At 34.8% G+C, this 17,761-nt stretch overlaps 1 protein-coding gene across 1 annotated transcript in view; it reads right to left on the reverse strand.

Annotated features, from left to right (window-relative positions):
- cfap46 (cilia and flagella associated protein 46) overlaps positions 1 to 17,761 on the reverse strand; it is a 121,109-nt gene that overhangs the window by 60,771 nt on the left and 42,577 nt on the right. The window contains 16 exon segments of the mRNA XM_016487318.1: positions 150 to 207; positions 1,140 to 1,232; positions 1,312 to 1,460; positions 2,332 to 2,493; positions 3,689 to 3,802; positions 5,684 to 5,841; positions 6,426 to 6,573; positions 7,188 to 7,345; positions 7,930 to 8,077; positions 9,623 to 9,806; positions 10,999 to 11,146; positions 12,893 to 12,944; positions 13,074 to 13,239; positions 15,032 to 15,163; positions 16,183 to 16,364; positions 16,538 to 16,816. Coding sequence (XP_016342804.1) covers positions 150 to 207; positions 1,140 to 1,232; positions 1,312 to 1,460; positions 2,332 to 2,493; positions 3,689 to 3,802; positions 5,684 to 5,841; positions 6,426 to 6,573; positions 7,188 to 7,345; positions 7,930 to 8,077; positions 9,623 to 9,806; positions 10,999 to 11,146; positions 12,893 to 12,944; positions 13,074 to 13,239; positions 15,032 to 15,163; positions 16,183 to 16,364; positions 16,538 to 16,816 — 2,331 coding nt within the window.

Consider the following 17,761-nt stretch of genomic DNA (forward strand, 5'->3'; position numbering starts at 1 on the left):
CCATCCATCCATCCATCTAATATTTTGAAAAATATTAATAAATTAAGTTATGGCTGTTTTATAAAATAACGATTCTTCAGGTCCAGTCGGACCCAGAATGTGAAAACTGTATATAGATTATGAGGGTTAATGTGCTGAGCGCTACTGACCTCGTCCGTCACGTCGCGCTGAGATCCGTTTCTCTGTGTAACGACGGCTCTCTGGCTCCTGAAATCAAATCAAGTCGAGTTAAACACTATGAAGCGCTTGATAATGACCGAACCTGATTAACGACTCCAGCGGTTCATTTAGAGCAGTGTTTCCCAACCACTGTGTGCCGTGGAAAATGATCAAAATCTTCCTTATCTCTATTACATTTCGTTATTATTATTTTAAATCAGTGCTATTGGTCATCGTTACGTCTGTTTGTGAGATTTACAAATATTTAACCAATGAAAAGCATTTGAAAGAGCTTGTGACTAAACCTCGTAATGCAGTTGGATCCTCAAACTGTCAATCAAACCTCATAACTCCACCCACCTCCATTCAGAATGAAGAGCCATTGAAGACAGACGTCTACTTCTTCACAATGCAACGGTAATAAAGAACTGATGTTTGAATAAGTACAGCGTTTTCTTTACTCACTTTAAACACCGTCTATAAAGGCGAATGTTTTTGTGTGTTTAAAGAGCAGAGAAGAGTCTTAGCATTGCCGTCTAGTTGTAGCCAATACACTTTTGTACGTTTTAAATACCCTGTGCATAGCGGTTCGTCTTTTATATCGTGAGATTTTGGCCAAATGTAAACAACAAGAGAAACTGAGCGCCCATATAGCTACAATAAACTTTATAACCTGTGAACTGATGAAAACATAATGCGATTAATTAACTGCCTCAGATGCAGTGGACAAAAACACAGATCTCCGTCATTCAGTCATCAAACACCTCGTTAACTCCATTTGAGTATGATTTTCAGAAATGAAGTGCAAGTGTCTGATCATATGTAAAGCCAAAATACCAACTCTGATGACGCAATGTTTAATTATTGAAAAAAACAAAACTTTTTTTAATGCTTAGTGGTGTGCCGTGGGATTTTTCACACATCAAAACCGTGCCGCGGCAGAAAAAAAGTTTGGGAAACAAAGATTTAGAGAATCGTACCGCATCTGCTCGTCTGCAGGAACGTGTGTGAAGCTCAGCAGATGCTCAGAGAACGGAGACTCGAACCCCAGATCACCACAGCTCCTGATGATCCTGAGAGATGATGAAATCAGTCACATCTCACTGTGATATCTGATGTGATGTGCGATGTCCAGCTGTGTGTGAGGGTTACCTGAGGCGGTAGAGGTCAGACTGACTCCTGCTCTGCATGAGGTCGCGAGCGATGACCTCTGCCAGGTGGAGAGGGGCAAAGGTCAACGGGGTCAAGGAGAGCGACTCCAGCTCTTTCACCAACAGATCCAAATAAAACAGAGTTCGGCTCTGAAACAACCCATTAAACACATGCAATTTAACTTCACAAATCAAACAATAATTACTTTTGTTCAGCAAGGATGCACTAAATTCATCAAAAGTGACGGTAAAGACATGTATAATGTTACAAAATATTTCTATTTCAAATAAACACTGTTCTTTTGAACTTTCTATTAATCTGTGAATCCTGAAAAATAAAATATATCACGGTTTTACATTCTAATAATATTTAACAATATTATTCTATTTTTTGTAAACAAATAAATGCAGCCTTAGTGAGCAGAAGAGCAAAAAAAAGAGAAAAGAATAGTATAATTAAAATTATTTTAAAATATAGTATAACTTACAGTATATATATATAATTTAAATACACATATATATATATATATATATATATATATATATAAGCTTTTTAATTACATTTTAATTAAAACAGCTTTGCTTTACAGTTTTTGTATGTTTTTTTTTTTTTTTCAAACACATTAAAAAAGTATACAAACGCCAAAACTTACAAAAGAATAGATGTATTTAAATGTGAAAATATTGTCACAATGCAAAAAAAAAAACACTTCCTGATGTTCTCAAATAGCAAGTCTGGACGATAAAGATGACCCAATGGAGGTTTATATCAGCTGACATTTAACCTGGACAACCCAAGACAGTTTTCTCTTTTACTCATGTGATGTTTTTGTTCAGTGAGATGATTCTCCTTAATTCGACGAGGAAGATGCTTTGAGTCACAGATAATATTGTTTCACTCTAAAGATGAATATTTCCTCTTCTCCCTCATGCAGCTCAGAAATCAGCGTGCAATCGATCAGAAGCTTTGATTATCTGTGAGACGAGTGATGTGTAAACACACAGAGAGAGATCTGCTGACCTGTGCGCTGATGGATGTGCTGTTGATGCTGTAAGGACCGGCGTCAGAAAGAAAGGCCTGTCGAAGCTCCTCAGGACACTGGAACTGAGCCCACTGCTTGGGGCTGATGGGAAGAGACACGTCTGCAGCTTTAGCTCTGGGTCTGTCCTCCACAGGAGACGGCTGCAGAAATAAAAGATATATACACTACATATACATAACTGTATATACATGTACACTAAAGTTCAAAGATTTCTTTAAGAAATTAATAGTTTTATTCATCAAGAAAACATTACATTGGTCAAAAGTCACAGTAAAGACATTTATAATGTAGGATTCAAAATATGAAACTATAATAATATTGTAAAATATAATAATAATAAAACTTGGTTTGATATTTTGTATCTAATGCAATGATATTTAGATAAATTCTGCTGCTTAATATGTTTGATGAAAATATGATAAATTACCATTCAATATTTTGGGGTAAGACTTAAAAAAATAAAAAAAATGTTTAAAAAGCAATTAATATTTTTATTCATCAAGGATGTGTTAAATTGATCAAAAGTGACAGTAAAGACATTTATAATGCTACAAAAGATTTCTATTTCAAATAAATGCTGTTCTTTTGAACTTTCTATTCATCTGTGAATCATGAAAAATAAAATGTATCACAGTTTCCACAAAAATATTAATGTTTTCAACATTGATAATAATCAGAAATGTTTCTTGAGCAGCAAATCAGCATATTCATTTCTATACTAATTACATTTTAAAATATATTCAAATAGAAAACAGTTTCATAATATTACAGTTTTTACTATATTTTTGATCAAATAAATGCAGCATTGGTGAGCAGAAGAAACTTTAAAAATAATGAATTAATTACACTTTCTGTTGTCCACAGTAGACAGAAATCTGTGTAACCTTTTCATGTTTTCTGTCTAATAATTATTTTACCGTTATTTAAATAATTATTATTTACTGACTGTATTATTTACTAATAATTATTTGACTGACTGCGCTGCAAAGTGAATAAATACTTATTGTGAAAATGTACTCTTTCTATTGTGACAACATGCCCCACTATAGGCCACAAACTAAATTAACATGTTATAAAATTTCAACATGTTAACGTAAACTGACTTTTTCTAGTCAAAATTTTAAAGTTTGTTTATATAGACACTGACGTTCAAAAAGTACAAAAGTAAAAAAAAAATAAAAATAAATATTTAAAATGTGACAACTAGCCCCAGTCACACCTACATACAAAGTGCAAAAACAGATATGTAATTAATATGTAATGAAGGTTTTGCAGCCATCCTACAGATGATTGGTGATCAGTGAAGCTCTGTTATTACTAGCTCACTAGTCTCACCTGTTTGGTCTTCTTCTCGTCTGGTCTCTCCTTGTCTTTTCTGGAGCTGGCGGATCGCACGTCTTGACCTTCCGCCAAATCATTCATCACTTCCTGTGCGGTTGCCATGGATACCTGAATTCCACAGCGACACACATGTGACCAGTGTTGAGGAAAGTTACTTTTAAAAGTGATGCATTACAGTATTGCGTTAATCCCTAAAAAAGTAACTAATTACGATACTTAGTTACTTTTTATGGAAAGTAATGCGTTACATTACTTTTGTGTTACTTCGGATCGCACGCCTTGACCTTCCGCCAAATCATTCATCAGTTCCTGTGCGGTTGCCATGGATACCTGAATTCCACAGCGACACACATGTGACCAGAGTTGAGGAAAGTTACTTTTAAAAGTGATGCATTACAGTATTGCGTTACTCCCTAAAAAAGTAACTAATTACGATACTTAGTTACTTTTTATGGAAAGTAATGCGTTACATTACTTTTGTGTCACTTTTTAAATCTGGGCGGGGCTTGCTTGTTTGTTTTTAATATAAAAAAGTTCTTCTTTTACAAATGTAAAAGCCCTTTCACACCAAAAGTGAAAAGAATGTGCCTCAGGCTGAAGGAAATGTAAATTCACGTCTGTACAGTAGAGGGCGCCGCTCAAACTAATCAGATGAAGAATAGGACGCAGCAGAAGAAAGTTCAACACTATTCAGCAATAAAACGAAACACAAACAGTGTTGGGGGTAACGCATTACAAGTAACGTGAGTTACAGAGTCAGATTACTTTTTTCGAGTCACTAGTAAAGTAACGCATTACTTTTTTAGTTTACAAGAAAATATCTGAGTTACTTGTTCAAATAAGTAACTTGTTACTTTGTTTCCATGTGTTGAGTGACAGCTCTGGTGTTGCCATGGTGACAGAAATCAGGAGTGAGTGCAGAGCGTTGTGTGTGAACATGATCTTACTGTAGTTCTAGACTAAATATCAACATGTGTTTACTCATCTCACTGCACACAAACACATTCAGTGTTCCTCAAAATCAATAAAAACAGTGAAATGCAAACTCAGAATATGACGCAAATCTGCAATAATTAAATATGTTAACACAAATACCCCTTGTGTACTATTTAATCCCATTTTATAAACCATTGTCTTTGCTGCTGACCTTTGATGATCCAGGTCAACCATACTAATAAGCAAAAATGACTTTAGATGAACTCAAATTTGTGCTTCATTGTTTTTTATTGCTAAAGAGTGTTGAACCGTCTTCTCCTGTGTTCTACTGTACAGACGTGAATTTACATTTCCTTCAGCCTGAGGCGTATTCCTTTCACTTTTTGGTGTGAAAGGGCTTTACATTTGCTAAAAATAGAACTTTTTATATTAAAAACAAACAAGCAAGCCCCGCCCAGATTTAAAAAGTAACTCAAAAGTAACGTAACGCATTACTTTCCATAAAAAGTAACTAAGTATCGTAATTAGTAACTTTTTTAGGGAGTAATGCAATATTGTAATGCATCACTTTTAAAAGTAACTTTCCCCAACACTGAACACAAATGTGTTATTTTTGCTTAGTATGGTTGAATTGGATCATCGAAGGTCAGTAGCAAAGACATGGGTTAATAAAATGGGATTAAACACATAAATGATATTTGTCTTATTTAACATATTTAATTATTGCAGATATTGCGTCATATTCTGAGTTTGCATTTAATGTTTTTATTAATTTCGAGGAACACTGAATGTGTTTGTGTGCAGTGAGATGAGTAAACACATGTTGATATTTAGTCTAGAACTACAGTAAGATCATGTTCACACACAACACTCTGCACTTACTCCTGATTTCTGTCACCATGGCAACACCAGAGCTGTCACTCAACACATGGAAACAAAGTAACTGGAGCTACTTATTTGAAAAAGTAACTCAGATATTTCCCCCTAAATGAAAAAGTAATGCAGTGACGACTCAAAACAAGCGTGATCTGTGAGCTGTGTAAGTGAGAGTACCTTCCAGATGTGCAGCGAGCAGCTGTAGGCTGTCAGCAGATGCTGCTGCTGTTTGAGAGACGAGCGCTCCTCTGTGAGAGCCAGCAGTGTGTGCGATCGCATCAGACGCTCCAGACGGCCCACCGAACGCACGTCACACAGACACGGGCCAGACCCCTCTGACGGGACAGGGCAAATCAACAGGAGTCAAAACTTTGGGATAATTCAGATTTTGTTTTGTTTTGAAGCTCTCTTCTGCTCACCAAGGCTGCATATATTAAATCAAAAATACAATAAAAATTGTGAAATATTATTACTATTTAAAATGCCTGTTTTCTATGTGAATATGTGTTCAAATTTAATTTATTGCCGTGATCAAACCTGAATTTTCAGCATTATTACTCCAGCCTTCAGTGCAAGGGTGTAGAATTTATTAGAGATGCTATGACATGTCCCTACCAATATCCAGTGACTACTAAATTGCAACTAAGAATAATTTTGATCAAACAATTAAAAATATGTGCATGTAACCACTGTTGTTGAAATAGGTCACACCATTGATATTAGCTGAGAGATTAAAGAAATGCACTAGAAAACTGCCCATTTTCAAGGATGCACATATTATACATGTACGGAGTAAGAACATTATTTATTTAATTTGTTATTTGACAGAGACAAGTAGCTACAGAGCTGTCCCTGGACAGGAAAGTTTTCATTATTTCAAGCTCTCATCTGCCGGTGTATGTAAAGGTAATGCAGTCACCGTCTGTGTTCTGTGTGTCTGTGAACAGCAGCATGTCTACGGCCCACTCGATCTGCAGACGGACGTCAGTCACAGGAAAGTGTGTGACACACAGCCACTCGCCAAACTCCAGCAGAACCTCCACCTTCTGCCACTGACCCCCCGGAGACTGAGCAAACACACAGAAGAGCCGAGTCAACTAACACTGACCAACAACAGCTGTCAGGGACCTCTGGCTCATGGTTCATACAGAAATCAAAAGAAAAAAAAAATCAGCTTTTTTTTCCTAGTAAGATTTTTTGCATGGTGAATTAAAAAATAATAATAATTAAACATGCATTTAAAAAAAATCCCATAAATTCTCAGTACTCAGTACTCAAAACTATCATTATCAGATAGTCTTTTAAAGGGAAATTTGCAAATGATATTTGTCTTATTTAACATATTTAATTATTGCAGATATTGCGTCATATTCTGAGTTTGCATTTAATGTTTTTATTAATTTCGAGGAACACTGAATGTGTTTGTGTGCAGTGAGATGAGTAAACACATGTTGATATTTAGTCTAGAACTACAGTAAGATCATGTTCACACACAACACTCTGCACTTACTCCTGATTTCTGTCACCATGGCAACACCAGAGCTGTCACTCAACACATGGAAACAAAGTAACTGGAGCTACTTATTTGAAAAAGTAACTCAGATATTTCCCCCTAAATGAAAAAGTAATGCAGTGACGACTCAAAACAAGCGTGATCTGTGAGCTGTGTAAGTGAGAGTACCTTCCAGATGTGCAGCGAGCAGCTGTAGGCTGTCAGCAGATGCTGCTGCTGTTTGAGAGACGAGCGCTCCTCTGTGAGAGCCAGCAGTGTGTGCGATCGCATCAGACGCTCCAGACGGCCCACCGAACGCACGTCACACAGACACGGGCCAGACCCCTCTGACGGGACAGGGCAAATCAACAGGAGTCAAAACTTTGGGATAATTCAGATTTTGTTTTGTTTTGAAGCTCTCTTCTGCTCACCAAGGCTGCATATATTAAATCAAAAATACAATAAAAATTGTGAAATATTATTACTATTTAAAATGCCTGTTTTCTATGTGAATATGTGTTCAAATTTAATTTATTGCCGTGATCAAACCTGAATTTTCAGCATTATTACTCCAGCCTTCAGTGCAAGGGTGTAGAATTTATTAGAGATGCTATGACATGTCCCTACCAATATCCAGTGACTACTAAATTGCAACTAAGAATAATTTTGATCAAACAATTAAAAATATGTGCATGTAACCACTGTTGTTGAAATAGGTCACACCATTGATATTAGCTGAGAGATTAAAGAAATGCACTAGAAAACTGCCCATTTTCAAGGATGCACATATTATACATGTACGGAGTAAGAACATTATTTATTTAATTTGTTATTTGACAGAGACAAGTAGCTACAGAGCTGTCCCTGGACAGGAAAGTTTTCATTATTTCAAGCTCTCATCTGCCGGTGTATGTAAAGGTAATGCAGTCACCGTCTGTGTTCTGTGTGTCTGTGAACAGCAGCATGTCTACGGCCCACTCGATCTGCAGACGGACGTCAGTCACAGGAAAGTGTGTGACACACAGCCACTCGCCAAACTCCAGCAGAACCTCCACCTTCTGCCACTGACCCCCCGGAGACTGAGCAAACACACAGAAGAGCCGAGTCAACTAACACTGACCAACAACAGCTGTCAGGGACCTCTGGCTCATGGTTCATACAGAAATCAAAAGAAACAAAAAATCAGCTTTTTTTTCCTAGTAAGATTTTTTGCATGGTGAATTAAAAAATAATAATAATTAAACATGCATTTAAAAAAAATCCCATAAATTCTCAGTACTCAGTACTCAAAACTATCATTATCAGATAGTCTTTTAAAGGGAAATTTGCTGAATTTTCATGAAAATATGGTCAAAATTAAAATAATACATGAATGATAAAAAAAAACGAACAGGTTTCTCATAACCTTAAAAACATTTGATCTAAAGACTTACAGTCAAACCAAAAATCAGTCTTTTAAAGGGAAATTTGCTGAATTTTCATGAAAATATGGTCAAAATTAAAATAATATATGAATGATAAAAAAAAACGAACAGGTTTCTCATAACCTTAAAAACATTTGATCTAAAGACTTACAGTCAAACCAAAAATTATTCAGATACCTTCAACATTTCTCACATATTATATCACAGTTTATTCGCTATAGTTTAGAAAATGTTAATAAAATATGACAAGAACTGTGTCAGAACAAATTCATCTTTATAATGTCAGATAACTTTGATAGAAAGGTCAAATTTTTGGTCCCAATTTTATATTTATTTTTTAATAAATTTTACTGGTAGTCCACTGTATGAAGAATTTTTGGGTGTAATATGTCACAGTTTACTTTATTCTGCTATCCTCACTTACATTTATGAACCATAGTGTCCTGCACCCACTAGTAAAAAAATATCAAAAACTATATAATTTTTGGTTTGACTGTACATTCTTGAAAAATGCTAATAATTATTTTGCCCCAAATTCTCAAAATATATATTATTAAAACTATAAAAGACATTTGTGAAGTATCATTTTAAGTATAGATTACAGTAGTGTTTTTAGTTTTCACTGAATTAAATTTGCAACTTTTTTTATTTTTTATTATACATAATCTTTGCATCCAGAAATTACAATTCTTGATTTTATATCGAAGTAGTTTTGGGGGAGATGTGCTTAACTGTCAATTTTCTTTTTTATTTTTTGACAAAAATGTCAAAATGCAAATAATACATCACTAATATATTCATTTTTTCCTTTACCAACCACCTATGGAAACCTGCAGTACATGTGTAAGACCAGCAGGTGTCGCCACAAAACCACATACAGTCACAGACATGCATTTCAACACATAATGTGCATTAAATGTTGACATGACATCTAGATGAGCTCAAGCTTTCTGTCAATTTTATTTTTTATTTTTTGACAAAAATGTCAAAATGCAAATAATACATCACTAATATATTGATTTTTTCCTTTACCAACCACCTATGGAAACCTGCAGTACATGTGTAAGACCAGCAGGTGTCGCCACAAAACCACATACAGTCACAGACATGCATTTCAACACATAATGTGCATTAAATGTTGACATGACATCTAGATGAGCTCAAGCTTTAAAGAGTTCAAGAGTTCAGTGCTGCTTTGACCTGCAGAGCTGTGATGGCATTCTGATAGCAGCTGAGCCGCTGTGGTTTGTCTTTGGCACAGAGAGCTGCACGCCGCCACATCTGAGCGCAGACCGTCTCTCCCTCGTTAGTGAACCGCTGCATGTCCAGCAGAAGCGACTCGCCCAGCCGGGCCTTGACCAGAACACGCTGCTTCAGCAGAGCCCTGGAGCACACACAGAGAACACACCGTAGGATCAGATGGGCTTTAGGACTGCATGAACTTTCAGTGTCTCATAACTCATTTAATGCAACTGAGAATTACACTAGCATGCATGCAAAAAAAAAAAACATGTTTCAAATAATCTTGAAAAATACTAATAATTAGCCCATAATTTCATTTCAGGAAAATTAAGCATGTTTTGCTCCAAATTCTCATTAGTGTACAGGAATATAAAATGCAATGACTTTTATAGATTACAATACTATTTTTGTGCCGAATTAAATTTATGCCAATTTTTATCATTTATTACATTTACACTATTTACATCAAGCACATTTCACCCAAAAGCACTTCAATTTCAAAATCAAGAATTATATTATTAATATTAGAATATAATAATGATTGAGTTCAGAAATGACCATTATTTCAGTAGTTTTGGGGAAAATGTGCTTATTTGTCATGAAAATAATGTCAAAATGCTAATTACTAATCAATAATTATAAGAAATATAACTTATTTTTGTTTTTCTTTTCTGTGGTTTTTGGGGTGAAATGCGACCCACACATTTCTTTGTGTAACACTTCTTACTGATTACAAAATGAAAACACGCAGTGCACAAGAACAACCAGCAGGTGTCACTAAAACACCAACTAAAGAATTATTTGTAACCAAATGATTGATTAGTGAGCAAATTAACCTGGAAAGGCTCTTTCATTCATTCATGCAACTCTGTTTTTCCCACTATGTGGGTTCATCTTTGATCTAGACTATATAAAACCATGCATTTGCAAAACAGTACATTAAATAAGTTCCCTTACATGTGAATGCCACAGTTTCCTTTTAAACAATATTTCCCTATTCAAGAAACTTTATATAGCTAGCACTTCTCATGTAAACATGTCTTCTTATGATGAATCACTTGCTGTGTTACTCATTGCATTTGTGCTGTAATTGCATTCACTGATAAACCCGTTATTTGGGAACTGATAAGCCATCATATGGTTTATCTATGATAGTTTAGACACACACACACACTAGATCTAGACTAAATCAAGAGCAGATTTCAGCACGGCTCTGTTCTGCGTGGTTTCTATCACCTCCGGCTCTAGTTTTTCTAGCATTCAGTGACCCATGAAGCACTGCAGATGAAAAAGGTCAGTTTTTAGAGCGGTGTGTGTTGCAGGGAAGGCCTCACAATCTGTGTTCGGTGTGTGGCATCTCTCTGAGGGCCTCGTCCAGCAGCTGCAGGCCTCTCCTCCAGTCTCCAGCGTCCGCATGAATATGGAGCAGTGCGCTGATCACAGCCGTCCACACCTTCAGGTCATCATCAGCGATGCCAGCGTCTAGAAAACATGCCAGAACCAACCCTCACAGCCAGATATATTCATACAATCTAATGCCATAAAACCTTATGTGAGCAAAACAATCAGCAACTCAATCCCTGCAGGATTATTTACACATCATTTCTTTTCAGGAAAGCAGATTCTTCTGGCAAATAATGGCTAAAATATATTTGAAATATATGTTGTAAACAGTGAAGCTCAATGAAATATATTTTTGAAATTAAAGTATATTTAGTTTTTATTTCACACAACAAAATATACTTCAAAAAGTATTTAATGGGAAGAATATGCATTTCCAATCTTACAGCAGCCTACATTTAGACTGAATGCAAATGTGGATGGAATAGCTTACCAGAAATCAAAAACAGATTTATAATGCTTTAAAAAAAATTATATATAGCTTATTTTTTTTACAGTATAAAGTATGTTTCTAGCTTATTTATTTATTTATTTAATTTGGATTGAAATATATGAATGTCAAAATATATTTTAAATGCGTTATAAAAATATATATTTATATTTTTCAAATATATCTTCAAAATATATAAAAAATATATTGGTAAATATATTATACACACACAGACACAGACACAGACACACACACACACACACACACACACACACACACACAAAAAAATTAACTTAAATGATTTTAGCAAATGGCTGCAATATAAAAAAGAGTGAAAAATTTAAGGGGGTCTGAATACTTTCCGTACCCACTGTATATATATACTCTTAAGGTGTAACCAATGATTAAAAAAAAAAATCTTTTAACTCATCTTTTAACTTTTAAGTCATTCTGTCATAATTTACTCACCCTCATGTCATTTCAACCCATAAGACTTTGGTTTATTTTTAAAACAAATTACTGAAATCTGACAGGTTTCTGTCTCTCCACTGAAAGTCTGGGTAACCAAAACTTTAAAGACCCAATAAGTTCATAAAGGTGTCGTAAAAATGAACGTATATGAATTGAGCGGTTTAATTCAAGTCTTGTGAACGGATATCTGGACTTTCAATGGAGGGACAGAAACCTCTCAGATTTCATTAAAAGTATCTAAATTTGTGTTTTGAAGATTAACCAAAGGCTTATTGGTTTGGAACAACATGAGGGTGAGTAAATGACGAGAGGATTTTCATTTTGGGTGAACTATCCCTTTAAAGCTTCTGGAACTCATTACTACACCGCAAGAAATGATTTTCATCCTCAGCATTATAGTCTCTTCCCCAGTAAAAATATCGAAATATCCTTAAATCAAGAAAGCAAAATGTGACATAAGACATTAAGTCTTGCTTTCTTGGGAAATGTATCAAAATCAAGTGAGTTTATGCTTAAAACAAGACAAAATATCTGCCAATGGGATCAGAAAAATAATCCTCTTTTTCCACTGACATGCTTTTTTTTTCTTTTCATTTCATTTTAATCGGTTTAAAAAAAACAAAGAAAAACAAGACTCAATATTTTTGGTAATTTCGCTTCCCAATTAAATGTATCTTGATTTAAGGATGTTTAGATAGTTGTACTGGAAACAAGACAAAAATACAAAATTAGAAAATAATTTTTTGCAGTGTAAAATGTTATGGTTAAATATACTATAGCTTATGCATGCATTGTTAGTATATTATATGATCATAAACCACTTTATAAAAGTGTATTATTAAAATCCTATTTCTGGCTTCAGTAATATGATATAAGCACATACATCACAGAAATGCTTCATTGAGTAAAAGCCAAATAATTCTCACTTGTGGTATCTGGTCCATCACGCTTGAGTCCAGATGCTCTTTTATTTTTGCCCTGAACACATGAATATAAAGCATATTTATATAGTGGACATATGAAACAGGTTTCTGACAGCATCACATTCATCCGTTTGTAATAGTATTAAGGTGAGGTGATGGTGTGTGTGTGCTGGTGGTGTGTTACGGCTGTGTGTTTGCTGTATGTTTGGCTGATGGTCTTCAGGATGAGCTCCAGCGCTCCTCTCAGCTGACGTCTGTCCCGTCTCGAGTCCAGCAGAGGCAGACATGCGCTCCAGAAGTGAGCGGCTGCGTTCATACACAGACTCCAGCTGCCCGCCTGCTCCGCAAAACTACAACACACACAACATCAGCCACAGATCAGACCAGGACAGCTCAGAAGCACATTCAGCATAAAACTGAGCAGATTTCTGAAACAGAAACTTGGGACTTTTTGTAGTTTAGTGAGTTTAGTAGTCAAAATATCATTGAAATCTCACTTCTTGTTATTTACGAATTAAATTTTTTAAAATTGTTGCAGGTTCCATATATTATTATTATTATTTTATTTTATTTTTTTGTAGAAGAACCCTATCTGGTTTTAATATAAAATAGTAGAAAGTAACCAATCGCAAACAGATCAAAACAGTATTATATTTTTAAAAAATTATGACTTCACAAAAACAAAAAGAGAACATATGATAAACAAAAACTGTATTTAAAAAAAAAAAATATATATATATATATATATATATATATATATATTTTAACCACTTTCCAATTATATTCAATATTTAATTTTTTTCACAAACTGTGAATACACTATATACAGTAATTACAAGTTTGTTTGTTTTTTTAATTTTTCAAATGTTATTTAATGTTTGTGCTTTTGGAAATGGATCTTTACTATCCCTAATTATTTTGCATTTTAGGCACATTTTGAGTACAAAGCATATGCTTTCTGCAAAAGTTATTATTCAAATTATCACTGAAATCTCGCTTATTATCCATGAATTCAAAAATGGGGACAATATATTTTTGTATGTTTTTTTTTATTGTTATGGGCTCCATATAGTATTATTATAATTAATAATTGTTAGGATTTTTGGAAGACAACCCTAACTCAATCAATCAATCAATAAAAACAGTAAATAGTTTAAAATATACTAAATATATTAAAAATACTATTTGCTAAAAATAGTCAATAGTAACCAATAGCAAACAGATCAAAACAACAAATACACATTACACACACACAAAAAAAACATTTTTTTTTCCAATTTCACAAATTGTGAATACACTGTACACAGTAATTACAACTTTTTTTTTTTTTTTTTTTTTTTTTGCCTTTTTTTTTTTGCCTTTTGACCATCTACAAATGCTAAATCTACAAACAAAATGTTAAGGTTACCACTGCATCCGTATGGAATAAAAAAAAAAAATAATAAAACATCTGATTGATTTATAGTTATTTTCAAAGCTTTCAATACTCTCTCTAAAAATACGTTTATGAGCCATAAAAGCCTGATGCATCAAATATGATACTCAACAAAATGTGCAAACATTTTTCTTTTAGATTTTTTTGTTCAGTAAAAAGGAATAGATTTTCTGACTATTATTTCATTTGTCAGGCTTTACAGGGTTAAGCCTCCACAGCCAGACTTTTGATTAAAATCGGGTCAATTTTGCATCTTATTTAGTGTTGGGGAGTAACTAGTTACATGTAATGGAATTATGTAAATACAAAATAAATGTAACTGTAATCTGTTACAGTTACTGAGAAAAAAATGTGGAATTAAATTACAGTTATTTTCATGTTACAAATTATAAAGGGGGTTACATCTGAATATTTTCACACAAATTCATTTCTTTCCCAAATTGCATTGACTGCTTTAAATGAATGTTATTTTATGTTTGAGCACAAAGTATGCAAATGTAATGGTTTAATTGTTTAGTTGTGTATTGTTTTTTATTCATATCAGGGTGTGCTTTTACCCACAAACATTTCAAATTGTGTGTAAAACAACCCCAAACCCTGTTCAGACCTGTTATACAGCACACACAAACGGTATGACTTCAACATGAAGCTGATAAACTCTGAAATATGTAGAATAATCTGTTTGACTCGTGCAGTGGTGTTCAGACCTGACGCTGTGCTGCAGCTTGAGCAGACCGTCCATATATCTGCTGTGATGAGCTCTGGCCTCCTGGATCAGACTCTGACCTCTGACACACGCAGCGCTGCTCAACATCTCCTGCACCGAACGCACGCTGAACCTGGGAGAATACAAGACTAATTCACCACGCAAATGGTTGTCAAAAGCAAAAATGCTATGAAATGCATCATATTTGAATGCAAAAGTTTGACATGAATGAGCAACACGACTACTATTTTTGGAATCAGCACCTCAAAGTTAGTTAGAAACAACTATTGTATTTCATACAGCAAATATGACAAGGAATCTAGTTTATTAGTCTAATTGTAGGCAGTGCTGTGACCCTGCAGCACAAAAGCAGGCTTAAGTCGCTGGGGTATATTTGTAGCAATAGCCAACAAAATTATCAATTTTTCTTTTATGCCAAAAATCATTAGGATATTAAGTAAAGATCATGTTCCATGAAGATATTTGTAAATGTCCTGTTAACGATTACAAAGGGGGTTACATCTGAATATTTTCACGCACATACAGATTTGATTGATTTCTTTCATAAACTGCATTGACTGCTCTAAAATATGAGACACCAGTGTTTCAGGAGTTTAGGACACAGAATAGGACATGTGTCTTTTTTGGGTTTATGTATATGCTTTATTTTTTAAGATTAACTGTTTTTTCCAAAGCATTGTTAGATGCAAGTGTTTCCTCTCATAGCTATGCAAAGATTTGATTTCAAAAACAATATCAGAGCTATTAAACGGTTTCTTGTTATGATTTTAAATCTGTATTTAACCTCGGAACAATGTTAAAGTAAAAAGGAGGTGTTAAAAGTCTGATTTTGTGGTGTATAATCTTAATTCAAGCGATGAAGGATTTTGAAAGTCTGACAGTAATCAGTGTTGAGTGCGACTGTAATATTAACCCTGCTTGCTTTACATGCTTCAAAATGATTAACAGTTGAAAACATTCAGTAGAAACTTAGAAAAGTAATCAAATGTCATCAGTTACATTAATAAAGTAACTGAAATCAATGGAAAGCTTATTTATGTATAAATGTATAATGTATAAATCTCAATTTCAAAAAATTGACCCTTATGACTGGTTTTGTACTCCAGGGTCACATATATCAGTGACACTCACAGAGCATAAGCGGCCGTCTTCACTCTTTGTGCTGCGTTCTGCTCCAGCTGCAGTGCATTATGGGTGCAGGTGAGGACAAGGCTGTGGTCTTGTGTCTGATGGGCGAACAGAGCGAGCTGTGTCCACACATACAGCTCCACGACCGGATCAGACCACTGACAGCCCAACGCCATCTGAACCAGCTGAAGAAGAGACACGCTGATCTTACTGATATATATATATATACTGTAGCGACTGTAATATTAACCCTGCTTGCTTTACATGCTTCAAAATGATTAACAGTTGAAAACATTCAGTAGAAACTTAGAAAAGTAATCAAATGTCATCAGTTACATTAATAAAGTAACTGAAACACTACTTAAATAGAGTAACTTGTAATTTGTAACCTATTACATTTCCAGAGTAACCTTCCCAACACTGATCTTATTCTAGTTCAAATCGTCCATCTGATGATCCAAACGCAGTGTGTTTGTTCTGTTGTTGGCGTCACCTCATCGTTGATGTCCAGTTTGTGTCCGATCTGCTGCTGAAGCAGCTGTTTAACGCAGACCCACGTGCTGCAGAGCTGCTTTCTCACAGAGATTGGCAGCGGCTCGGCGTCTCCACTGGACAGACGCAGCGCAAACTCACACACCTGCAACACACACACACACACGTTTGTTTCTGTGAATTGTGGGGACTTTCCATTGACTTCTATTACTTTTATACTGACCAAATTATATTTTCTATCCCCAACCTTAAACCTACCCCTTACAGAAAACCGGTTTAAATTCTTACATTTTCAGATAAACATAATTTACTATTTTTAATTATTTTTTCCCTCGTGGGGACCACAGGCCAGTCCCCACAATGTAAAAAATTCAGGTTTTACTATCCTTGTGGAGACATTTGGTCACACACACACATACACAAACACAAGTGAACCAGCTGAAGAAGAGACACGCTGATCTTACTGATATATATATATATACTGTATATCACACTCTACAGCTGATCAACTGATCCTGACAGCGGCTTTTAGCCTGATTTACAGTGAGCTGGACACTTAAGACTCTCTGATACATGTCAGGAATCACTTCATTTATGTATGTGTATATATAAGTCTCGCTTTCTGCAACAACAGAGAGAATTGCAAACACATTCAACATTGTATTATCAATGTTGAAAACAGTTGCACTGCTTCATATTTGTGTGGAAACTGATACATTTTATTTTTCAGGATTCACAGATGAATAGAAAGTTCAATAGAACGGCATTTATTTGAAATATAAAACTTTTGTAAGAAAACCTGTTTGAATTCTTACACTTTCAGATCATCATTTACTCTTTTTAATCATTTGTTTCTCTCGAATGTCAAAAATTTCAGGTTTTACTATCCTTGTGGGGAGTCAAGCACACACACACACACACACACACACACTCACACACACACACATAAAAGTATTAATTTCAGAGGTTTTTCTTTTTGCTTACCCCAAACTTTTAAATGGTAATCACAGTTTTCATGATACATGATTTCTGATGATCATGTGACACTGAAGACTGGAGGAATGATGCTGAAAATTCAGCTGCGCATCAC

Source organism: Sinocyclocheilus anshuiensis, unplaced genomic scaffold (genome assembly GCF_001515605.1).
Source record: "Sinocyclocheilus anshuiensis isolate Anshui unplaced genomic scaffold, SAMN03320099.WGS_v1.1 scaffold709, whole genome shotgun sequence".
Lineage (NCBI taxonomy): Eukaryota > Metazoa > Chordata > Actinopteri > Cypriniformes > Cyprinidae > Sinocyclocheilus > Sinocyclocheilus anshuiensis.